This window comes from Pholcus phalangioides, unplaced genomic scaffold (genome assembly GCF_987345545.1).
Source record: "Pholcus phalangioides strain wild (caught in Gottingen) unplaced genomic scaffold, Ppha-v1.0 ptg000002l_1, whole genome shotgun sequence".
Classification (NCBI taxonomy): domain Eukaryota; kingdom Metazoa; phylum Arthropoda; class Arachnida; order Araneae; family Pholcidae; genus Pholcus; species Pholcus phalangioides.
The window spans coordinates 9,666,222-9,691,661 of NW_028301595.1; the positions used below are offsets into that span (position 1 = coordinate 9,666,222).

A 25,440-nucleotide genomic window follows, 5' to 3' on the forward strand; every position below is an offset into this window, starting at 1 on the left:
CCCGCGAAGCCATTCGGAGTGATGTCACTATTCGCGATATCCCAATACTCATATCGCCAAGCAAAATAAAACTAAAAAAGAGGGAAAATGGTAATTGACTTACCGCAGGTAGAGCGAAAAAAGACACCGTGAACATGGCGGATACGCATGCCAATGCCCTTCCTGCCCATGTCTTTGGAACCTTGTCTCCATATCCGATAGTCATCATCGTTACCTGCGCAATACACAAAGGCAATTATCATTCGAAATGATCATTATTCGCGTTTAATGAAGTAGTTTTGAATCGCTTCGAGACATAATTAAAAGGGAGAGAAAAACGAAAATAGGCTGAGGTTAATGCATCCGCAACACGTCTGGAAATTATTTTTCTATTTTTAATTGCCTACGTAATATTTCCAGATTACGTTAAGGGGAAAACCCACATGAAGACAAATGTTTCTTTTATAAAATATCCATCGGGTTATTGTGAATGTGTTTATTTGTATTTTATTTATTGGATCAATTTTATAAATTAAAAAACTTATTTTTTTTAGTCAAATGCAGTGGTGGCTTGTCAGAGAAAAATTCCGATGGAGGCAAAAATCATTACCTGTATCATAAAATTATTAGAATCTATTTTTGTTATTCAAATTATGTTTTATAGTATCGGTGTGCAGACACGTAAATTCTATGATACCACAGCTAACGAATACAATTCGTTCCGAAATCACGTTCGTTAATCCAGGGCCACACTCGTGTCCAGGCTGCACCAACGCATTCCAAGGTTGGTCATGGGAAAGTAGTGTGGCCGCTCCATCATTTGCAATGGTCGTCAAATGTTGGAGGCTGTTTTACCGCACACCAACCATATCTCCATGCAGTAATTTACTACCGATGGATTTGGGTGGGAAATGAATGTGCCATCTATATTTGTGGTCGCCTCAGGCGAGGTAGGTAAAAAACTTGTTTTCTCTGTTCTTCCCGCGGTTCGAATACGCATACCGTGACGTTAATCTTCATGGTGGAAGACAAATGTTGGAGGCTGGAAGGTATTGGAAAGCTGGTCGAGTTCCTTCGTCAAAAAGGTGTCGCCTCACTTCCCGATCTTCTAACCCATCTGGCCACACATTGGTCGAAGAACGCCATTAATCAACACACGTTGGCATATAATTTCCTTGGAGATTGTTCTAGAAGCAAACATTCACCAAGGAATATTGGGCAAGTCCGAGTCAGCGTGTTTCAGACAATGCTGCTGTTGTTTCTTTGCATCGGAGAAAAGCATGTATTCACGAATCATTGTAGGGCCAGGCTTGGCACGAATGTGTGTGAACGAGAACGGGATTTCCCATACGTTTTTATGAAAAATCTTTGAATTTTTGGCAGTTCCTGGAACGAATTAAAAGACAAGTTTTTGCAACAGCAAAGAGCACTTTAAAAAAGACAAACACTGACCGAAGGTAAAAATGAACAGCTTCAAAATTGGATAAATTAAAATTTACAGGGACATATGGTAATGAAGATCTTTATTTCACACTATATACACAATCGAGTTCGTAGGTATCCCCATTCTCGTTAAAATTTTCGTTAGCCGAGGTATCAATACAGCATTAACGTAACTAGAAATGAATTACCTTTTGGGTTAGATAATACAAGGTAACTACCGCCGACATTAGTTGACCCAAAATTGCAAAAAGGAACACGGCTATACGCGTTTCGGAACTATATGAACTTTCTTCATCAGGAGCGGAAGTACTGAAAAATATTGTAAAATACTCCAAAAAGATATTGTATACTCGACAAAAGCGACTCTTTTGCCTGCAACAGCGAGTAACTCCCACTATAAGGAGTATTTTACTATATTTTTCACTGTTCCTCTGCTATTGATGAAGGAACTTCATATTAGTTCCGAAACGCGTATAGCCGCGGTTCCTTTTTTTTGCAATTTTGGGTCAACTAATGTCGGTCGTTACCTTGTATTATTAACGTAAATAGTTCGAAAGACATCCGAAAACATTTTTTTCTCTTTTGGAATATCATTATAGAGGTTGTCCTAAATTGTTTGCGCAGCGGATAACTCTGCAACCGTTGACTTTCGACCCATGCTTTCAATTACAAAAAGTTTTCAAATGACGTGCAGTTACTTTAAAATCTCAATTTGTTTCAGGGGGGGTTACATGAAAAAAATAAAGAAGTTAATTTTTTGTGCGTTCTCTTTGAAATCCCCGTGTGCTCAAAAATCCAGTTAGAAAGTTGTTTCCCTGTCTCTTCTGAGACCAACAACAACAAAAAAAAATTCTACTTTATTAAGTGCAACATTGAGAGATATTCGAAAAACGAAGGAAAGTTGGAAAAAAACGGGTTTTCCACATTTAGAGCTGTTTTATTCACAACTTTCCTCCATTTTTCGAATGTCCCAGTGAATATTGCACTTAGAAACGTGGAATTAGTAGAATTGTTAGCCTCGGAAGAGACAGGGAAACAACTTTTTAACTAGGTTTTTGAGCATACGGTGGAGACAATAAAAAGGTAATTTCTTTATTTTCTCACGTAGACGACCCCTGAAACAAATTTTGAGATTTTAAAGTAACTGCACGTCATTTGAAAACTTTTTGTAATTGAAAGCATATTTCGAAAGTCAACGGTTGCAGAGTTATCCGTTGTGCGAACAATTTCAATTTTGGAGTGCCTGTATGTTATAGTCCAAAAGATAAAGTTTTCGGATGTCTCTCGAAGTATTTACGTTAATGTTGTGTTGATAAAGCATTAGTGATACCTCGGTACTATAGATCAACATGCTAACCTAACGTAGCCACGTTGAGAGCTGAATTTACGCAACAATCGAAGTTACTGTCACTCGAGCCCGATTAACTAACGCCTACCACAGAATATTTTTCCAGATCTATCTCCACTTCTCTTTTTGAGGGAGAGGATGTTTTTAACTTATCTTTTTTGTGGCTATACTAGCACCATCTATTGTAAGAATTGGTAAATGGGATATACCTAAGTGTGCGTGCTCAGGCATCCTCCTTTCTCAGTTTTTGAATCTCGTAACCCTAGTCTAGACCAGTTTTTCATAGAACAGCTACAGGAGGATGTCACTTTTACTGACATAGCTGGCTAGGAAAGACCCAAATGCTTATTAAAAATGTCACGTAAAAAACCATTTTGCCATTGACTGATCAATCTCTCTACCTAAGTAGAGAAACCAAGACGGAGAAGACGAGAGCTCAGTGCTCGGTACTTCGCAACAACTAGCAACGACATTAAAAATGTCAGATGGTAATGAAAATTGACACACTTTGCATTCCTGAGTTACAAGTCTCAAAACACAATCCAGTAACCTATGTACAAACTTTCTTCCACGAGTCAAGCAAAATCCTGACCGAAACCGAGCTCGTATATTAACGGATCCTCAGGACGTCCTTCGCTGTAGTAGTAGTAGGTACGTTATGCATCGACCTGCGTTATCACGCTTCCAAGTCACGAGTCACGGATAAGACTCGTCACGAAAAAGACCGCATAAACCCGATCATGTTATTTTAGAGAATCATGAAGCTGAAACTGTATTTACAATTTACGACCATAAACCAAAGATATAGATTTATAACAGACAGGTGGTGTTACGTTCGGGTTGAAGATACATTACTTACCACTCCCCACCAGAGAGCATCTGCGTAAGTTTCGAAATCCGATGGCTTTCCATCGACAATGCTGTCTTTTTCGACCAGGAACATGAAATATGACGAGAATATCAGACCAAGGAATCCGATGTAGAGTGAGGTGATAAGCTCCTGTGAAAAAAATATGTCTTTGTCAAAACGATACATACATTTTTTTATGGTTATCCTTGAATTAATGGATATTTGAGAGTGCAATTTACCTGCCTATGCATGTACATCACGGATCCCAGCAACCTCCAAGTACCCCCTTGCCGGTCTATATGCAGCAAGCGTAAGATTTGGAGGAACCTTACGCCTCTGGAAAGTATACAAAACTAAATCAATAAATATGGTATCACACATGTCAATTTCCAAATACAGGGTGTCCCACAAATAATTAAAATGGAAATAATCTATGTCACGAGGGGAATGTGATAAATCCGGTAATAAATCAATCACACGAACATTTCAATAAGTGTTTATTATTTCCCTAAATTCAATCACTTTTACTGGTGATTACGCGTAATACCCAAGCCTAGCGTCGTTGGCGAACATAAATCGTACTGTATGATATGGTAATTCATACACGTATTGTGTCACTATATCGAGGTTCAACAATATTCATCACACATACAAGACAAGTATGAAAAAAAAATCCAAATGAATCAAATTCAACAATTACACTTGGGTATTATGCATAATCACAAATGAAGGCGATAATAAATTTAAAAAATATTTATCAAATTTAACCACCGATACTTGGTTATTACGCATAACCAGGGCCACAATTATAATGCTTGGTAAGTAAGCATTTCGGCACCCCATTATGAGGTTTGAGAATAGACTTGCGCTCTCTCTGCTCTCCCAGTTGCGGACCTGCATACCTCTATGTATACAAATTCAAATACAACGCCACAACAGGCAAATTGCCCAACGAGGTGGCTGACTTAAGAACATCATGGATCCCCGAGCCATTTTTTGGAGGCCCTACCTACTATTGCTAAGTTTTATAAAAGGGATTTTATCAAACTTTTATAGTGTAATCTCGGCCTAAGAAACATTCTTAAAGCTTCAGCCTGGCGATTTGTGGATGAGGTAAGACTTCACCAAGAGTTCTTTCATCCACCCCGATGTGGTCAGCATCACAATAAAACCTTACGAAGAGCCAGTAACAGGAAAATTCGGGATACGATTTTTTTAAAACTATTTACGAATTTATCGGACACCCTGAATACCATAATGAAACTCAAGGACTAGGATATATACAGAATGATTCAGAATTCAAGTGTAAAACTATCCGATTATTATTTTTGGAGGAACAAAATAATGCATCAAATTCATGTAAACTCATACTTTCTTCGTTCAAATTACAGCACCGTCCAGCTGCTCACCGAATAAGGTGCTAAGCATGGCACGCGGGTGATCCCTAATTGTATATATTCCCCCACACAATATTTCTATTTTGTATATTTTCATCAAATCAGCAAGTGAACTCAACCCAATGAAACTGATGCTGGCCTCCAGTCTGCAAGTTATCAAACCCATTTGCTCACCAATAAGGTGTTAAGCGAGATGACTCGCTCCGATGGATATCTTATATTTCACAATAAGATTCTCATTTCGTTTGTTTTTGTATCCTGTTTATATAATATGGCAGGTGTAAGATAACATGATAGCATGGGGCCTTCCTCCAATTGCTTTTAAAATATACCTCCATCCTAATATGCGTACATTCATCCCGTCTTAACGTAACCCCGAAACTTTTCTTCAACTCCCAACCCCATCTCGTCTGTAATCACCACAAAATTTGTAAATCGCGACAGTGCCCAATTGCCCGGGAAAAATATGTTGTAAAAATTTGTTTTTTTTCTTCCTTTTTTGACACAAAATAGTGTTCCGTACTCTGCCACGAAGCTGGGCTGGAAGAGATTCTCGGCAACGGGATAAGTCCAGTGGCAATGTTCTGGCGTTCATTCATTCGGCATCCAGCTGTTCACGGCATGCGTTAAAACCATGAATTACAACACTGACGAGAATACTGTGGAAGTCCCAAGGACTGTACCGAGAATGTTACTGCCAAGACGCATCGAAAGAAAAAGAAATAGAGATTGCAGCGGTGTAAATGCGAAATTGGCTTTTTGCGGCGTCTCACTCCTGTATCCTGCGTGTTGCTGACAGAACGAAGCCAATCTTAACGCATGGGCTCACCAAGCCACGGCTTCTTATGACTCGCATGGCAATTGACATCTTATGTGCCAGACTTTGAGGAATCCCAGTACATCGTACGGTTTGTGATGCATCCGGGGTGCACGCAAGATAAACCTTAGGAAGAGGACACACACAAGGTTTGGTGGGGATACCTCCCAGAGAAATTTTGGAGTTATTAATCTTCAAAAAAGCATTTTAAAAGCATGAAAAAAACTAAGATATCGAAAGGTAAACGCCTTTATAATAAAAATATTAAATTTTTGATCGTCTTGGGCGAGAATCAAAGAACTCTTGTGGCCCCCACCCCCATTTGCCTATGAACTGAATAGATCTTTTCCAGGACATTACTTTTACACTATGAATTTAGACAGTTGGGACACTCCGCAAGTCGAACTCTAGGACGTGGTAAGCACCCCCTGTTCAGTTCACTGCAGATTCTTGAAAAAAAATTTGGGCGGTATAGTGTTTATTAAAAATGGTCTTATATGGACGCATAACAATGTGCACATGGAAATACCGTGTGTTCGACCACATTGCTCTTGGGTAGGATAATAATTCTTGCACAGAACAGTGTGCTTTGTACGAAACAAAATCTGCACCTTACCTGATTGCTGAAGCAGCAAATACTTGACTGTTCGATCCTGAGATCAGCACGACGAGGCTGGAGGTAATTATGATGAGATCTGCGAGAAAGAGTAGGAAACACAGGAATGCATGAACTGAGAGAAACAAACAAATGCAATTTGAAGCAATATACAGGGTTAAGCGTATTGTATCTAAAAATTAAAAAATACAGGCGGTCAAACTTAATCGAATAAAACGGATAACACACTAAAAAAGGGATGAAATTCTTGAACCTAATTTTTCCGGCGCCGAACTTTCTCTCCCATAGAGGCAATGTTAAAGTTCCCCGCTCAATTGAATGGTACGTAAACTGATAGTACACATCAACTACTATACAGCTAATGGTTTTATTAAATGAAACGTTTAAAATTAATGGGAAATATGTTTCCAAGATTTAAAATAAAAACGTTTGAGAAGTACGTACTGGCCTCCAAGTATTCAAGTTTTTATCAATACGCGCATTATTTTTTTTTTAAAAATCTATGTTGAGCCAATAGAGTAAGGATTTCCATCGAAGAATTGCTCGCGGAACCCTTGATGATAATACAAACATAAGGCCACAACAGACAAAATGCCCAACGAAGTGGCTGAGAATGAGGCTGTTCTACGGAACAAATTTTAAGTTACCTTTCCGAAAGAAAAGTTGTCCCTACTGCCGTCTCAACAGCATCACATCCCCAGGGAAAAATGATAGAGGGCGTATAGGCACCATCACCGCTTAATCGGGGGAGTATGCAGTATCAACTTTTGAGGGGGGAAGGGGCACAAAAGCCTTGGGGATTCAAAAACTATTCTCCCCGAGAAATTTTGAGTTATCAACCTTCAAAAAACATTACAATGAACAGACATTGGTTAAAATAACACATAAAAGATAGTTTTTGATATTTCGGTTAAAAAAAATTGAAATATCGAAACTTAATTTTTGGTCAGCTTGGAGAGGTGGGGACGGTCCCCGTATTCCCGCCCCCTTCCTCTTAATATACATATATGTCATAAATCATTGGGCAAGATCTTATCGTGGATCTCCTAGTAAACTGAGGTCCCCTATAAGGGGGTGCAGCTGGCAGAGCTCGCACCCGAGACTTCTCATTTTTGTTCTCATAATGGGGGGGGGGGGTCTTAACTGAGAGCCCACGAAAGATTTCAGCTTATTGGGGCCCTACTGCACGATGGGGAGGGGGCATGGGTTTCCGTGCCGTGCCTCACTGAACTCATGGTAGGGACTCGAGAGGTCGGAGCCCTGTTGGAGCTCTATTTAGAGGTAAATTCCCAAATTCAAAGCCATAAAATTTTCAAATGTTGCGCTATTACTAATATTATTTTATCACATGCAGACATAAACTGTTAAAGAATTTTGCAACAAACTCGATAATTCAATCTATATTATTCTTCAGAAAATATTAATATCATACTTATTGCTTTTTTTATGTAGCGCATTTTTACAAATTATAATTTGAAGGATCATTAACAGTTGTATATTATATTTGCTAGGTGGCAGAAGTGGTTCTAGTTAAATGGTGTTTCTCAATACAGTCGAATCCCGTTATAACGAACACCAAGAGAGACCGGAGGAATCACTTCGTTAAACGAGATTTTCGCTATAACGGTATCCGTTAAAACGGGATTCGACTGTATAATACAGCCTGTACTGTATAATTGTTTTCTAAAACGGGATATTTCAGCTGATAAAATTATCTTTTAACCCATTTGTTGGTTATGGACAAAAAATAAGAAAAAGGAAAATAAATACGGGGTTTACAAAATATAGATGTTTAGAGTTTGAGAATGATCCTTGGTACCACCGAAATAAAAAAAACTTTATTCAGCTCAGCAGGATTTTTCCCCCACGGTATCTGAGCGATTGGCAAGGGCCACATAATTTTAGACCTTCCGATGAGAACTTTGTCCCTCTTTCCACCTCCGGCTGCGGATTTACCGTTATGTGGCCCGTGGGCTATATAAATTATTTAGCCGCCATTCTAGTCTAGTTTTCTTGACTACTTATTCCTCCAAATTAGCCACCCCGGATCTGAGTTTAGCCCCTCCCATACTGTATATATGTGTTACTATCTTTCAGTCGTTCACATGCTTTCACACCCTTTAGGTCAGCGTTTACCAAAGTGGGAAGTATCGTCTCCTGATGGGTGATGGAACGGTCCAGGGGGCGATAGAAGCTACGGGTATAACATAGGATCCTATAGGCTCACTTGAGTTTGGGGCGATGAGGGGGGAAAAATTCTGAAATACGGGGCGATAGAACAAAAAGTTTGGGAAACTGCTCTAGGTTACTGTTTTCGTCCTTGACTCACCAGGTAATTCTTTTGGGTCACTCACATACTTGATCACTGTTTTGGTCATTCGCATGCTTTCACATTACCTGGGTGTCATCCAAGTGGCCTGGATTTTTTTTAAACGCGACACTACCTGTCAAAATTCAAAACACAGAATAGCTTTGCGAATATCAGCTACGAGATAAATTTTTCTTTGAAAGCTCTCCGGGATTGTTAAGGGTTCCGCGGAACTCCAATTGGAAACCCTGGGAGAGGTCCCTGCAGCACGATTAATAACAGCGTATCTCTGCAGAAGTTGGTTTAATAACACCAACAAGGGGCAGCTAGTAATGAAGACGCGCGCCCTACGAGAGGCGAAATGTAGTTTCCAGTTGCAGGAAAATAATTTAGAACTTGTAGCTAGAGATTAAACTAAACAAGTTCTGTTCATATTTTCGGTGTTCAGTTTGATTCTCGGTTCGATGTGATTCATCATGTCATTCACCACTAAATTTTGTTAGTGGTGAACTGTCAACATGTCTGAATTGCTTTGGCGATGAATTATTATCGCGAATTTTTCGGCGGTAACTTGTACGGTGAATTTTCTGCACTGGGTTCAGAATTTCCCAAATCAAGAGAAAAATATTTCCGAATATCCATAAGAAATTAATCCTGAAGAAAGCAAAGAAACACTCACCGATGATGGAGATGGGTTTTGAAATGAACCTGGCTCGACCAGCAAGACCCATGTACTTGCTTCGGCATCCAGCTGACCAAAACCTCGCGATGAATTCGACGATGAAGAATATCACCAAGATTATTTCCTGGGAAATGCAATTATAAACATGTTACTTCAATTAATACTACATTTACATTTATTTGCTTTTTAAATATGTTAGGAAATACAACCGAACACACATGATAATGAAATGGACGCAAAGTACAGTCGAATCCCGTTATAACGAACGCCAAGAGACCGGCGGAATCACTTCGTTAAAACGAAATTTTGTTATAAAGGAATTCCAGGTTACCTAGCATTGTTCCTATGTAAACTTATTGGGGGGATTAAAAACTGTTCGTTAAAACGAAATTTTCGCTATAACGGTATTCGTGAAAAAGGGATTCGACTGTATCTATAAAATTAACGGAATGACGTCCACGCCACCATTAATGAGAAAATTCCCACTTGGTAAAATATTTAAAACCACACGCACAATTATTCCCCGGCTTACAGCGCCATTTTGTTCGTAAGTTTGAGAATTCTGACCACCCACCATATTTTATTACAACATAAACGGGGACTCTTGTAGTGTGTGACTTCACATTTTAATCTTATAATTCTCAAGTGGAGTTCCACGGCATTGTATTTTAGGATATCACGAGATCGATCAGATCCGATGCCCAACATTTTGGGGTTAAAACAGGGCTGGACGAAGTACTCGACTGTCAGGATCGACAAGCAAGGGCAAGGTAAAATTCAGGCATCTGCCACATTCACCATAAAATATAGAACTAGGATGCCACGCAAATTAGCGAATTTTGCGAGTACTTGTTCCTTCATTGCATCTGCCACTGTCACATCCAAGGGGCCGTTCAAGTATTACGTCATCATCGATGGGGGGGGGGTTTCCGATTTGCTGACTTTTGGTGACAAGGGGGGAAGGGGGAGTTTGGATAATGCTTATGTCATCAACCACCCTTTATGAAAATATGAAATATTTTTAATGGCATCTTACTCGGTGAGCCAAAAACGGGAAAAACCTTTCGATAGTTTGTGGGCAATTGAAGTAACATCCCCCTATTGATAAGTGCTCTATAGAGCCACTTTAGTGATCTCAATTTTTCGTGGATCCAAGTGATATGGAAATGTGTCCGGGCCGCTTAAGTGCTCTGGAACTGTGCCACGCATTACTTAAATAATCTGAAAATGTGCCGCGGATAATTTGAGTGATGTAGAACCGCACTGGGGGCCACTTAAGTGCTCTAAAACTACGTCACATGTCACTCAAGGGATCTCTAAATGCGTCACGGATCGCTTAAGTGTTCTGGAACTGTGTCTCGGGTCATTTAAGTGATCTGAAAATATGCCACGGGCCGCTTAAATGTTCTGGAATTGTACCACGGGACACTTAAGCGATCTGTAAATGTGCCGCTTAGTTCATTTTTACAAAATTAGGTTTGAAGAGGGCAGGCCGCATCAAGTAACCACCAGAACCATATTTGGTCCGCGGGGGTTTATGCGATTTATCATTATAGGGCTGAGAGGGTGGGTCGCAATGAATTTATTAAAGATAAATTTTGCGTTAACATAGCCTTCAAATAACATTGAAATTAACAGAAATTGATGATAACAACATATAAAGGCATTTTCTTCCGAAATTTCAATTAAAAAAAAATTATTTTTGACGCATTAAAAAAATAAATTTTTGATCGTGGGAAGGGGGCACGAGAGAGCCCCCCCCCCGTACGTCTCTGAACCCACCAATATGCGTTAGGTTTCAGACGGGCAGAGCTGATGACGAAATTTTGCTGACAAGAGGGGGGGGGGGGTCAGCGTTTTCCTTAGTTTTCCTGATAAGGGGGGGGGTAAAAATGGCTAAAAATTTGCTTACGTAAATTGAATATTTCGAAAATTAGAATGAAACACTGCATATATATAAAAAAAAACAATTCCGCTGATCATTAAAAAATGCAAATTTATAGTCACGGTAATAGTGTCCATCACTAAGATACTGAGGATGATGTAAGATCGACTCGTGCTGCATAGCACAATTCGCTGGGTGCTTTCCTCTTCCAAAAGATTTTCTGCTTTTGTCTTCTTGGTCCTCGGGCAACTATCTTGGAAATTTTTGTGAGGTCTGCCCCGATTTTTCTGGATGGGAAACTGCTATTTTCCCTAGTAAATGTGCTGAATTTCGAGTAAACGTGTCAGGATATAGTTACAAGATTCACTTTTTCGAAAAGACACTCGGGAAACAACTGATTTTCAGACGAAACTTGCTACTCTTAACTTCGAGGGTGTGGTCAAGTTTTGACATTTCCTTAATGTATTGGAAAAACTGGTCTGGAGACTTTAAAAAGGCAAGCTGAATCGACCATTAGCGCTAATAACGTCGAACAATTCCAGGTGAGTTACACGTAGGGCCATTTCAACATTTCTTTGCGTAGAAGGCGGGGGGGGGGCGACTATGGGGGAGTTACGCAACATATAAAAATGTGTAAAACATCCGAGAAAACATTTCGTGGATGAACAAAGATGAACTTTTTTTTGTAACTCACTTTTTGTATTCAAAACTATAACAAAACTGTAAGGACGATTAATTCCACTCGGAGCTTGAAAAACTATGAACCAAAAATGAGACAACTAAAAATCAACGGCCAAAATAATTTCGTGGTTTCACTCAAACGCAACCCAGTAACAAGCTATAAGTTACGCTTTTCACATTTCATGGAGAACTCCATCTCAGTGAGTCATCACCCCTCGTGTCCCCCCTGACGTAAACAAATATATACATATGCACCAGACATTCCTCTACAGTGGTATCCGTCCACACACCCATATGGTTTTTTTCTCTCGGAAGCACAAGACGAGAAATCATTGCTTCTCACCTAGGAGCCAAAACGAAATTCAGATTTTGTGGATTGTAACCGTTTTAATGTTGTTGCCTGCACGTTATATTCTGGTAAAAATCAGTAAACTAAGTAATAAAGAACAGGATGACTTAAAAGAGAGAGTCAGGAATTCTAAGAAAATTCAGATGTGTAATTTTCAAATTACACATCTGAATAAAATTTCGAATTACCCAACGAGGAAAAAAAAAAAGAAAAAGAGTTGAATAGATAATTTCAACATTAAATTAGATAGGAAACTCAATGGGAATTAGTAAAATTCGAATTATCGAAAAACTCGAATTTACCAAGTTCGAATTAGCCAAGTGCGACAGTATTTTGTTCGCGGTTTGGGAAGTTCAACGTCATTGGAGTGGATAAAGTTGCATATAGCAGTTGAAAAAAAAGGTCGAAGAACATTGATAACTGTGTATAAGAAAAAGCCGCTGTGGTGGTCGAGTGGTTATAGTGACGGACTCGCGATGCGAGGATCCAGGTTCGAACCCCCACAGTGGTGGTCGGCTGAAGTCGGTTTTCTGTGGTTCCCAACTTCAAGGCGCAAATGCGAGCCGATCTCCCCGTTAAAAAGTCTCGCCGCAGAGAGCAACAGTCCTACAACGATAAAGCATTCAATCATAACATTTCACTCATAGTTAGAAAAACTGGTGGCAGATGGCAGCACTACACATAACAAGCATTACAGAGAAACAAAAAACTTCACGTCAGGTTTCAAGACACGTACACGCACTTTTCCGCATGCACCGATTCGTTGGGGGTTCCGCGGGATGCATGTAGCAGTAGTAGGTAGGGCCTCCAAAAAATGGCCCGGGGATCCATGATGCTCTTAAGTCAGCCACCTCGTTGGGCAATTTGCCTGTTGTGGCGTTGTATTTGTATAAATAACTTGAGGATCATCAGTAACAATAAATAGGGGCAATAATTTCCAGACGGGCAAAAAATGCATGAGCACAAGAGATAATTTAAGGACATGGCACACATTCAAAATTAGCAATAACTTGAGGACTGACAAAATACATAAATAGCAATAAATTTCGCACCAAAAAAAAAAGAAGGGAGAAACAATTTGTAAACCATATTTATATTTTCGTAAACATATTTTAATTTTGCATTATTTTGGGAAGTCTGCGTACGTCACTTCCCACAAGGAGAAGATTTTCAAGAAAGAAAATTATTAATTCCTCACACTTATAACTAATCATAAAACAAGAAAATCTCAAAAAATATAAATCTAAAAATAGTAAAATTATCAAGATTTTATTTTAAAAAACGTATTAACATGCGCATAAATTAGATAGATATCCTTGATAAGTCCGATACGACTTTGTTATGAAGAAAAATAGAAATTTCCACCTGTATTTTTTCAAGGTCAAATATGTCAATTTGCTAAAATAAATGCACATATTTAACCCTTTACGGAATTAATACCATTGAAAGTCGAGAGAAAAATAAATTACCGGGATACAAAAGAGCAAGGCCAAGTGTCGATCATGATTCGTATTTTAAGGATTATAAATTTTGTCACGTTCGAGTTCTGTTTGAGAAGAAAAACAATATTTTATAATAATAATCAATAAATCAGATGTTCTCCTGTTCTTCCCTTTAATACGCAACTGCTAATAAATTATCCAATACTACGTATAACTGACTATTTTCCTGTAAAAAAACAAGTCTTTTCTTTAAAAAACATTTCTGCAAATTTATTTTATACTGTGGATGAGATTATGCTGGATTTATAATCCGCAAAAAATTCATGCTTTGGGTATGAAAAATATAGGTAAACAAAAATAAAATATTTCTGTATACATGTATATTGGGCAGTACCTGATGAACGATCCCATGTAACTTACACAGGCGATATCTTAACACAATAATCATATATGGAAAAAAATGAATGGCACATTGAATAGAATGGGAACATAAATAATCCTTGGGATTATTAGAGAAAAATCGTGTTGAGAGAATAGAAACAATTTATTCCACTGTTTATTCATGATAATTGTATCTCCCTCAAAAAAGAGGAGAAATTTTGCAAATTCGTACCCAACATGGCGAAGACAAAGTAGAAATTCTAAATATATCGCGCAGCATATAGCTCAAGCAATGTATACGAATTAAGGTGTGCAGATTGTATGCAAATGATTATTTAGATTCCGATACCCATGGTCATGAGGAATGACCATGGCATTCGAAGACATGGATATTTCCCCGACTAGATATTTATAGAACCAATTATGTTAATGGAGAGAGGTGAGAAGAGTTTGCATCTGTGGAGAGGAAGAAAAGTTTGTGATGTTGGTGACACACACACACACACGAAATACCGGGATTCTGGCGTATGTTCGTATTTTCGAGGTGTATCAAGTTGGATTCACATCTACAGACACTGGTTGCCGTGTCTAACATAAAAATGGTTGTCTGCGCCGCCACGATACGATAGGTATGAATACGTTCGTCGGTTTCATATTGAAGAATGTTTGCCGTGTCTGACATGATAAGGCGAGTGTCTGTAGATGTGAATCCATTACATTCGAGCGAATGTAATGGATTCACATTTTTTAGGTGATATTACATTCGAGACAATGTAATGGATTCGCATCTGCAGACACTACTTCACCAAACACCAACTCTGGCCATATCGCTATACTGCAATTTACTGCCATTAGTGAGATGGGTTGGAAGTGAAGGCGCTGTCTATCGATGGTCCCCTCGAGTTCGTTAGGGAAAGTATCTTATCGATATCCTCCCTTGGGTTCGAACCCGGGACCCTGACAACAACCTTCACGATGGTAGACGAGCATCTTACCACCATGCCACTCGTGCACATCTGCAGACACTCGCCTTGTCATGTCAGACACGGCAAACATTCTTCAATATAAAACCGACGAACATATTCATACCTATCATGGCGGCGCAGACAGCCATTTTTATGTTAAAGAATCGCCATGTCGTGTCAGACAAGGCAACTAGTGTCTGTAGATGTGAATCAAACTTAATACACCTCGAATCGGTTCCGATGCACTTATTGGTTTCATTTCTCAAGTTTTATAAAATAGCTTTTACAAAACTTTAATAGTATAACCCCGGCCTTATAATTAAGATGAGATTTTTGAACACCACGCGATTTATATGAACAAAATGAAAATACGCAGGTTCTCAATCCCAAACAGATGGGGGGGGGGGCTCCAAATCATGCGGCCCACGATGATGATGCTTTAATCTAGTGGTGGGCCAACCTTTTTTTGGAGTCCTAAGAAAACAAATACAAATTTTGGCCGTCCGGACATATTCGGACATCGATTCTCGATTGGAGTTTTTATGCTTAGAAGTGAAGTGTCGGAATGCGTTGCATACTTTGAAGAATATCACGGTTTCATTGCAAATGAGAGACAATGGTTTGTTTTACAACTGCGGAAAAAAATGAGTATATTTTAATAACTTTAGGGGGGGGGGTCATTCAAGTATTACGTCAGCATCGAATGAGAGAAGGGAGTTGACTGATGCTTACGTCACCAACTACCCTTTATAAAAATATGAAATATTCTTATCGGCATCTCGATGTACCAAAAACAAGAAACACCTTTCGCTAGTTTGTGGGCACCCGAACTAACATTCCCACTATTGGCAAGTCTTCTATAGAGCTACTTTGGTGATCTCTAAAATGTTCCGCGGATCTTTTAAATGATCTGAAAATGTGTTCGGAACGTTCAAATGCCCTAGAAATGTGTCGCTGGTGCTTTAGTGCTCCGGAACAATGCCGTGCGTCACTCAAGTGATCCGTAAGTATGCCGCGGATTACTTAAGCAATCTAGGAATGTGCCGCGGGTAACTGTACTGGGGGCCGCTTAAGTGCTCCAAAACTGTGCCCATGTCCCTCAAGGAATTCATAAATGTGCCACGGACCGATAAAGTGTTCTGGAACCGTGTCTTGGGTCACATAAGTAATCTGTGAATGTTCCCCGGAACTACTTGAGTGATCTGAAAATGTGCCACGGGCCACTTAAATGCTCTGGAATTGTGCCACGGAGTCACAACCTATCTGTAAATGTGCCACTTTGTTAATTTTTACAAAATTAGAGGTAATTTGGTTTGAGGTGGCGGGCCACATTTGGTCCACGGGCCAAGGATTTGTCATTATATGGCTTACAGGGTAGGTCGCAATGAATTTCTTAAAAGGAAATTCTTAGCCTTCAAATGGCATTAAAATTGACAGAAATTGATTATAATACAGTAACAAAAAAATTTCAGAAGGAAATACCTTTATAAAATATTTTTTGCATAAAGCCCCCCCCCCCCCCCGGCGCACCTCTCTGATCCAATATGCATTGGGGGGGGGAGCAGAGCTGACGAAACTTTGCTGACAAGGGAGGGAGGAGTAAGTCAAAAATCGCTAAAAAATCTCACGTAATACTTGAATGACCCCTTATACATTTTACATGCGCGTTCAATTTTTTGCCCAAGCAAAAGTTTTTTAAATAAATTTCTATTTAAATTCTGACAACTATATTTCCTTTATGCAAAGAAAGGCAACACTCACTGAAATGAATTTTTTTTAAATAGTAACTAAAAATTTCTACATTGTTTTTAAATCTTCGGTGACCCAGATAGGACCTTTAAAATGCAAGCTGGTCGCATCTGGTCCGCGGGCCGCAGTTTGTATTTGTTGCATCTATGATCACCATGTATCATTCGCAATTCTTTTGTATCTTTTCATAATTGCGTTGTTGTCTATATATGTCCATATACGGGGTGATTATAAAAAAACTATCCCGACATATGGGCCCCTAACTATCATACCATTCACAGAAACTGAATGAAATTTTTGCACAAGGTATTTTTATGTATGCGCTCAAGAATGATATGGAAAACAACAGTGTCACTAACAGTTACGGTTACAGTGAGAAAATTTCGAAAATATCTAATGGCAACACCAAGTTTTTTTGTATTGGAATGCGATCTCCATACTGAAAAACACTAAATAGCGTTGGAATGGCACCTGTAGTACGAAAATTCCCGGAGCTAGGCAAGGAAAAAGTAAAAAGGACTTTGCCGTGCACCAGAGCATTAATGTTCGTCTCATTCGTCACACCGTTTCTTCGGCTGAGATCCCAGCCTGATTAGTCCTCCACAAGGTCATGTGTGAAACACAATAAAATACTTTATTTCATGCTGCTTCTCTGTCCTTATTGGTTGTCCTCACTTTTAGCCTATCTACCGCCGGCGATTTTCATGCTACAGTTGCCGTTCGAACGCTATTTAGGGATTTTCACAATGGAGATCACATTCCAATACAAAAAACTTGGTGTTGTCATTTGATATTTTCGAAATTTTCTCACTGTAACCGTAACTATTTGAGTGACACTGTTGTTTTCCATATCATTCTTGAGCGCATACATCAAAATACCTTATGCGAAAATTTCATTCAGTTTCTGTGAATGGTATGATAGTTAGGGGCCCATATGTCGGGATAGTTTTTTTATAATCACCCTGTATGTATAAATATATAACTTGTATAACAAGTTTCCGTGGGCCCCACTCGTGGCCTGCAGGCGATGTGCGTCTCTGCACCTGCCCATGTTTCCCCATATCTTTCTATTGATATATCATTTCATGTACAACAAGTGGGGAAGTGTGTGTGCGGGGGGGGGGGGGGGGTGAAGTTGTATGAGGTATCCTTCTGCTGGTTCGCTTGTAGCTTGGTGTGGGTGGTTTGTGGTCTTGGATTTTTCCACCGTGGCCCACGTCTCCTGAGACGGACCAGCTTATATCCCCCTAGTGGAACAGAGCGGGGGTCACGGTTGGTCTGGTGGCCGCAGTTTGTAGCAGTAGTCGGGGCGTAGTGTAGTAGTCATCACTACAATAAATCTATTGAAATTATAATGTTGATGCACACAACCATATCACACCAAGAAAATCAATACGCCCAAAATACTTACCAGATAAAACAACACTTTGGCATATTTCTTTCCGTAGTCGACAACGGACGTGAGTACACTGTATATCAGGCATGACAGTATGGCTAGAAGTCTGTCAAAACCAAAAAATAAGAATGCAGTTATTCAAATACATTGAAATTTATAATTTCGTTTAAAAAAAAATTAAGTAAAATTTTATTGGAAGACAAAATAATGAAATTAGCATCACGTCAGTTAATAACAAAAATTGCTTATGAACTTACACTGTGCAATGGTAGAGAAAAGAGTTGAGACCTCTTGGCCGCTCTAAAAAATTGTACACTGTGCCTCGGAACGTAGGCTTGACGAGTTTTTTGCCTTGGATCGCGTAAAATGTCTCCCATGCCGTTCTGTAAAGAAACCAAATCATAATGAAAATCGCGATATTTCACAAAGTAATGACGTAATTTATTAAAGTTACATCTATAATTGGCTGACATTTCTCCGAGGAAAAAAAAAAAACTGGGAAATAGGATCCTAAATACGGGAAATCTCAAAATAAGCGAAGTTGTCAATTGTTCCTATTTATCAACGGAAAATCCTCAAAAGGAGGGCGGGACAGCACTACTGCAAATCAATGAATCAAAATGCATTCTACCAAGAGAACTACGCGAGATGAATATTTATAGCTGTAATTATACAGTCGAATCCCGTTATAACGAACTCCAAGAGACCGGAGGAATCATTTCGTTATGAAAGAAATTCGAGATTTTACATTGCGTTCCTATGCAAACTTATCTGCGGGGATTAGGAAAGTTTTCTTTATAAAACAAGACTTTCTCTATAACAGTATTCGTTAAAACGGGAATCGACTAATTAAAAAGTTGGGGGAAAGAGATAATTTTTATCTTCGATTTAAGTGGAGAACAAAATTCCAAGTAGCCGTCGTTGAAAACACGGGACATTTTTATGAAAAAGTCGGGAAGGCCACAAGATTACGACAAAATACGGGCCATATTATCGCCCTAGTCTACAATATTCCAAATATATAACTAGAATTTTCGGCGATTTTAACAATATTTGGTATTATATTTTTTCTTATCCTTGGCATCATTTTTTGGCGATTCCCCGTATTTCGGATCTCGATTGCCCGTATTTTCTCGAAGAAATATGGCCAGCCTATGATTTCGGATATGCGAAAGGGTGTTTTAAAAATAAGTTTGGGAACACTGACCTATCCTATTTAGCTATCTAATAGCTGTGAAACCGCAAATATCTTAAAAAAAAAAAAAGAAGTAGCAAATAGACAAATACTACCTTACTTACAGTTGTTGCACTCGAGGTAAATTTCTCATACGGATAAAAAGAAAATTTTCATACAATAAAAAGGCCAAAAGTAATCGGGACAGTTATTCGAAATTAGATATTTCATAAACGAGAGCACACAACACACGCATCTAGACACTGACTTTCTATTACGAAAAAGAGAGAGAAAAAGGGCAACTTTTCAATGACGAGAGGCGTCTTCCTGTCTACAAAACGGACGCAGGACTTCCGACAAGTGTCGCGATTCGACCAATGGCAACATCCTACTAAATACATTTTGTTTTTATGTATTTTCCCCATTTTTTGTGTGTGTCAAGAGTTACTTCTGAGTAGCTTTCTTGTGAAACGCCTTAATCAGATATGCGAAGAGGAGACTTTTTCCCAATTGAACGGTAATAGACGGTGAAGTCGCCGATTAGAGAAGCGTACGGGGCAGAGAGAACAGTATCACTCGAGGCATTCAGAAGCATAACGACCTTGCATGCGACATCGTCAGTCAAAAACTGGTGGTGTTGCTCACAAACCAGTCTTTGAACTTTCCAGCGTCTAGTCGTCCTCTCTCACTGCATTATAGGGAAGTATGTCAGAGCATCGGAGTAGATAGGACTGGTGCTAGCCCGGGTAATACAAACGACAGGCAGATTCACTGGGTATCATGCAGGGAAGCTACCGCGTGATAGCAAAGTGTGGAAGGGAAGCAGATTGATCTGACGAAAAAAGAAAGGTTCGGAAACGCGCCTCATCGGGTAAAGCAGGAACGGGTGAAGCGCTACCGCCATCAGATCAGACAAAGGGGTCGGGAAAAGCTGTTATAGGGAAGGGGGTATGAGAATCCGCCACCTAATCAGCCAAAGCAGAGAAAGGGGGTCAAGAAAGCAGCCACTTGATCGGACAAAGCAGGGAAGAGGACAGAAAATCATGTCTGATTAGACGAAGGAGTTAGAGAAGCTGCCACGCCATGGGGTTATAGAAAACCACCATCTGATCGGGCAAAGTCAACCTTGCTGGTGTTTACAAAGCAGGAAAGGAGTCAATGAAGCAGTCACCTGATCGGACAAAGCAGTGGGGGGGGGGGGGGGAGCAAGAAAGCAACGACCAGATCCAACACAGCAGGAAGGGAGCGAGGAAAGCCGCCACCTGATCGGTAAAAGGGGTTCGGGGAAGCTGCAGCCTCGTAGGGGAAGGGGGTCAAGGAAACCACCACCAATCCAGCAAAGCAGAGAAGGGGGTCAAGAAAGCAAATGCCTGATCGGACAAAGGAGGGAAGGGGCTAGGAAAGCAACCAGAAAGCCTGATCAGAAAAAAGGTCGGGGAAACTGCTGCATAAAGTATATTACTTTCAAAAAGTCACCCGTAATAACGCCTTTCGGAGTGGAAGACTGAACCTGTGGGCATCCTCAGATTTTTCTGCCATCACGCTTATTCTTTTGAATAGCCTGCTTATATCCCTCGTGGGGGACAAAGCAGGGGTCATAGTCGGTTTGCTGTTGTCGCTTCATAGGGGTGGGGGTATGGCAAGCCTCCACCTGATCAGCAAAACAAAAGTAAAGAAAGCAGCAACTTGATCGGACGAAGGGGGTAGCAGCCACCTGACCAGAAAAAAAGGAAGGTGTCAGGAAAGCGACCGCCTGATCGGAACACCAAAGAACCACCTTTAGACTAAAAAATTTTTGGAAATTTTGGCTATTTACTCGAAACTCAGCCATAGAAAAAGTTTTAGAAACAAAAATCACTCCGTAACATTTCGTTCCGTGGCGCAAAAATATCAGGGCAAGATGATCAGAGTTAGGACAGGAAAACTTCACTACATCGCCCGAAACTGGAATATGGAAAAGAAAAGTTTCAATAACCTTGAAAACTAGAGCTCATAATCGTTGGAAATACTATTTTACAAGACGTTTTTGACGATATAATCCGTAGAAAAATGTTTATTTCTTTACCTTGGGGTGGATTATCCCCGTAGTAAGAGTAGAAGCTTTATCTAACGATAAAAGATGACAAATATACGAGTAATTATCAGCATTGCGTTGAGAGGGAAATATATCAGCTGAAATGGTGTAATGTTAGGGATTTACTAATTTAAATATACAGCTGCACCGTTACTTAAGTACCAGACATTTAAAAATATTGCCAAAGTAATGTTTAGACGTTTAAATAGCACCTGATATTTCAACAGACAGTGCCATTTACTGTAAAACTGGATTTTTCTTTTATAAAATGCAGTCAAACTCGTTATAATGACAGATTCTAGAAAATGTTTTCGTTATAACCGTGATGGAAACATCAACCTCAGTTTGAGACGGCAAGACATTTCAAGTACGAAAAATGTGACCAAAATACAATAATACTATACGCGAAGTTACGTCTTTATGCTCAATGTGACCAAATAAAAATACAGGAGATTAGAATCTTAAATATTCGGGACTAATACGAAAATTTCCGCAAAATATGTAATCAATTATCGGTGAAATTGTCAGCTATGGATAATTATAAAATCATAAGGTGGGGAGGAACACTACTGTGGCAGTAGATAATTAGATAAGAGGGTTACAGAGATAAGAGATGTACAGTACCTTGCTTTTTCGCTCTTATCTACGTGTTCTTTCTTACATGTACAGTATATAATAGAAGGATTAGTTCTGAGAAAGATACATTTGTAGCCCCGTATAAATGGAGGAATAGAAAAAGCGGGTTTGAAACCCGCTCAAAGAATTTTCACTAATGACTGCTCTCCATTTCTTTCTTTACTAAGGGAAAAACGTCGTCAAGTGGGTGCTAGAACTCCAAATGCTATCACAATATTGCACATGTGAATGGGGTGGGGGTACCGTGGAAAACAAGAAGGGGAAAAACACACGCGCAACTTTGTTTCATAGGGTTACAATAAAGCTTCGCGATGAGAAAGGTTGAAGAAACAGTTAGTTGGTTTTAATTTATTCAATATTGCGTCCAATTGCCAATGACGTGTTTGATCGTAAAGGAGGCTAAGTCAGGGCTTAACTGCCTCAAGTGAAAAGAAAAGCTTCTAGTAAGAAAAAAAAAACTACCCACACATTTGTGGCACTAGGGTCTGAAAGGGATAAACATCATGTCAAATGTTTACTTCATTTTTAAGTAGCAATACAACACACATTCAATTGATGAACCAATGAATGCTTCAATTCTAGGTATTGAAAAGACGACTTAAAAACGCAAAAATGTGTCGCTATATCCGAGGTCAGTGGCTCTCAACCTTTTTCAGCCGCGACTCAAAATCAACAAGATCAACCTTGCGACCCATGAGACTGATTTGCTCTTCGAAATTTGTGAAACCAGGGAAGAAAGTGCATTTATAACAGGCTGTAAATGGATTCATACGATGTATCTAGGAAGGCTCTGTAAATAAAGTTTGGGTAGTTGATTCATAGCTCTAGTGTCCCTGGCTATAAGTGGAATGTGTACGACCCATCTCGGATGCCTCTGCGACCCAAGTTTGGGCCGTTAGCCGCCGCCTGCGCCCCCCCCCCCCAGTTTAAGTATCTATGGTTACAAACTTCGAGACGCGAATCTCAGAGTCGATCTCCCCACTAAAAAACCTCGCCAAAGAGAGTAACAAACCTACAATGGTGTAAATATATTCAACCGTTAAACTTCACGATTTTAAATATAGATGGCAGCGACAAAAATTCACAACACACTATATGCACCGAGACTTATGTACATACACTCACACTTCCGGCACAACTCAATCGGTAGTAAATTGGCCATGGTGATAAACAGGAAGTGTGTGGTGCTCGGTTTGAAAGATAGAGCTCATAAGCCCCTATCTGTTAGTGAATTCGAGCGACCCCCCCCCCCCTCTTAGAAGTTCTTGCGACCCGAATCTGGGTTGCGACCCATTGGTTAAGAACCCCTATCATCTGGGAATCCACCTGGACCGCCAATTATTGTTATAAACGAGGCGTCCGCGTTGGACTGTAGTTTTAAATATCCGCGCAAATCCCACCCAAATGGTGGTCTTGCTCACAAACCAGTCTTTGAACTGGTTTGAAAAGTTTCAATAACCTTGAAAAGTCTGGGGGCTCCAGCTTAACTTATAGGCAAATTTGAAATTTATCTCGAACGAGTCTGACTACGGATTCCTAAACACTAGATTCAATACAGATGTCAAAAATGTCGAAACCTAAAACGCTTGCTTCGACGATTAATAGCTTGAATAAGTGATTCCATAACTGAAATCATAACCTTGACAAAATAAAAATCGTGATTTCATGATCCCGGATGAAGACGTCCGAAACAATACGCCGGTCGATATTCAAATACAGGGGGTTTCAGGAATCTTGTAATACGACTCATTTGCATCGAACATATTCATGCTCCATGCAAATGAGCCAGCCGCATTGCAAGATTCCTTTAACCTTGAAAAAGAAATAAAAAATTCATGACCTTCGCATTGAAAATTTCATAATCTTATCCTTGGAGAAATTCATATATGAATCGAAGCGATTCGGAAATTCATATTCAAAAGAACACCGACTAGTAATGATTCGACATGACTATGGACAATGATGTCACTAGAGAGAGAGAAAAAGGTTCTTTTTTTATCATCATTCACGTGTTTCATTTATTTATTTATTATCTTCGGAAAGGCTATCTTTAGATTACGCCATTGCGGGAAAAATAGCCGGATGATCCTCATGACGATCCTAAAACATTGTCACAGGTTCCTTCTCTGTCTAACCACGTTGCTATTATTAGTTCGTATTACGTCAGTTGGGACACGCGAAAGTCCTCAATGTCACTGATGCGGCTATTATCTGCATATAATCACTGGTGATCAATCGGTAACATGGAAGAGAAGAAAAAGTCCGAATCGTGCAGGTCTTTTGTTTCACGACAGCGTAAGTGTCCACTCAGAAACTTCAGGCTGATAGTCTTTTAGATGGTTTTTCAATTCTACTGTCATCGTGGAACGTGTATAAGTGAAAAATGACCGTACATTTCTTCTGCTGGCCGGAGACACGAATGACACGTTGTCTTTGTCTGCAGTGACACGTCACACGATACAGAAAAATCAATGCAGTGTATCTGTTACGTAACCACGTGTGAATTTCACTGCTTGGTTATATGGGAACAGCTTAAGACATGAATATCTACGGTAATGCAAAATACAATTGTATGGATATTCGATGACTGAAGTTTCTATTGTGGAGAAGGGATTGTGACGAGTGTTCCAAGTTCGACACAATCGACAATGGACACGTGCCGTTAAATCTTTCCAGTTTTGTTGCAACTAGAAAAGTGATTGATTATATATAATAAAGTTACATACAAAGTGATTCAAAACTTAACGTGCAAGATTTTAGGGGAGGTAGAAAACACATTCCTATGTTTTTGCATGACCGGAAACCCCGAACTGATCAGTTGGAGGATAAACGAAGATGCAGAAATGTCAAGCCAATAATGGGTGGAAAAACTAACTCGTGACTATACACCAGGAAAGAACTTGTATACGTTAAGTTTCATAGTAAATGTTCAAAGTTCTTACCATCCAGTTATGCACAAAATAACAGAAAAATGGGATACATTCCTATGTAATTGTTTTGTTTTCGTGTTTTTTACCTCCCTGAAAAGTCTGTACGTTGAGTTTTGAATCATCCTGTATATGTTACCGCCAGAGCCCGAAGTGTGGCCAATTCGCGAAATGGCCGAAAGGCTTGGCCGAAGTTCGATTTGCAGAAATGATTCGCGCATTGGCTGGCCACTTCGTGAAAAAACAGTTTAATTTTTCATAAGCGGCGACTATTTCTTTGTGCTAAGCGGGCAAAATATAAGTTATTACACGAATCAATCTAATATGTGGTAATATGCGAT

At 39.6% G+C, this 25,440-nt stretch overlaps 1 protein-coding gene across 4 annotated transcripts in view; it reads right to left on the bottom strand.

Moving 5' to 3' along the window:
- Positions 1-25,440, bottom strand: part of LOC149089354 (potassium voltage-gated channel subfamily KQT member 1-like) — a 98,706-nt gene that overhangs the window by 24,679 nt on the left and 48,587 nt on the right. For 3 of the 4 annotated variants that reach the window (XM_089238246.1, XM_089238255.1, XM_089238266.1), the window contains 7 exons: positions 18,546-18,671; positions 18,304-18,394; positions 9,438-9,564; positions 6,451-6,529; positions 3,860-3,956; positions 3,630-3,770; positions 104-214 (listed from right to left, as the gene is read on the bottom strand). In XM_089238246.1, the coding sequence (XP_089094372.1) occupies positions 104-214; positions 3,630-3,770; positions 3,860-3,956; positions 6,451-6,529; positions 9,438-9,564; positions 18,304-18,394; positions 18,546-18,671 (772 nt within the window). Of the gene's footprint in view, positions 1-103; positions 215-3,629; positions 3,771-3,859; positions 3,957-6,450; positions 6,530-9,437; positions 9,565-18,303; positions 18,395-18,545; positions 18,672-19,587; positions 19,741-25,440 lie in introns of those variants that run through there. The other variant, XM_089238271.1, reaches the window with a different exon arrangement.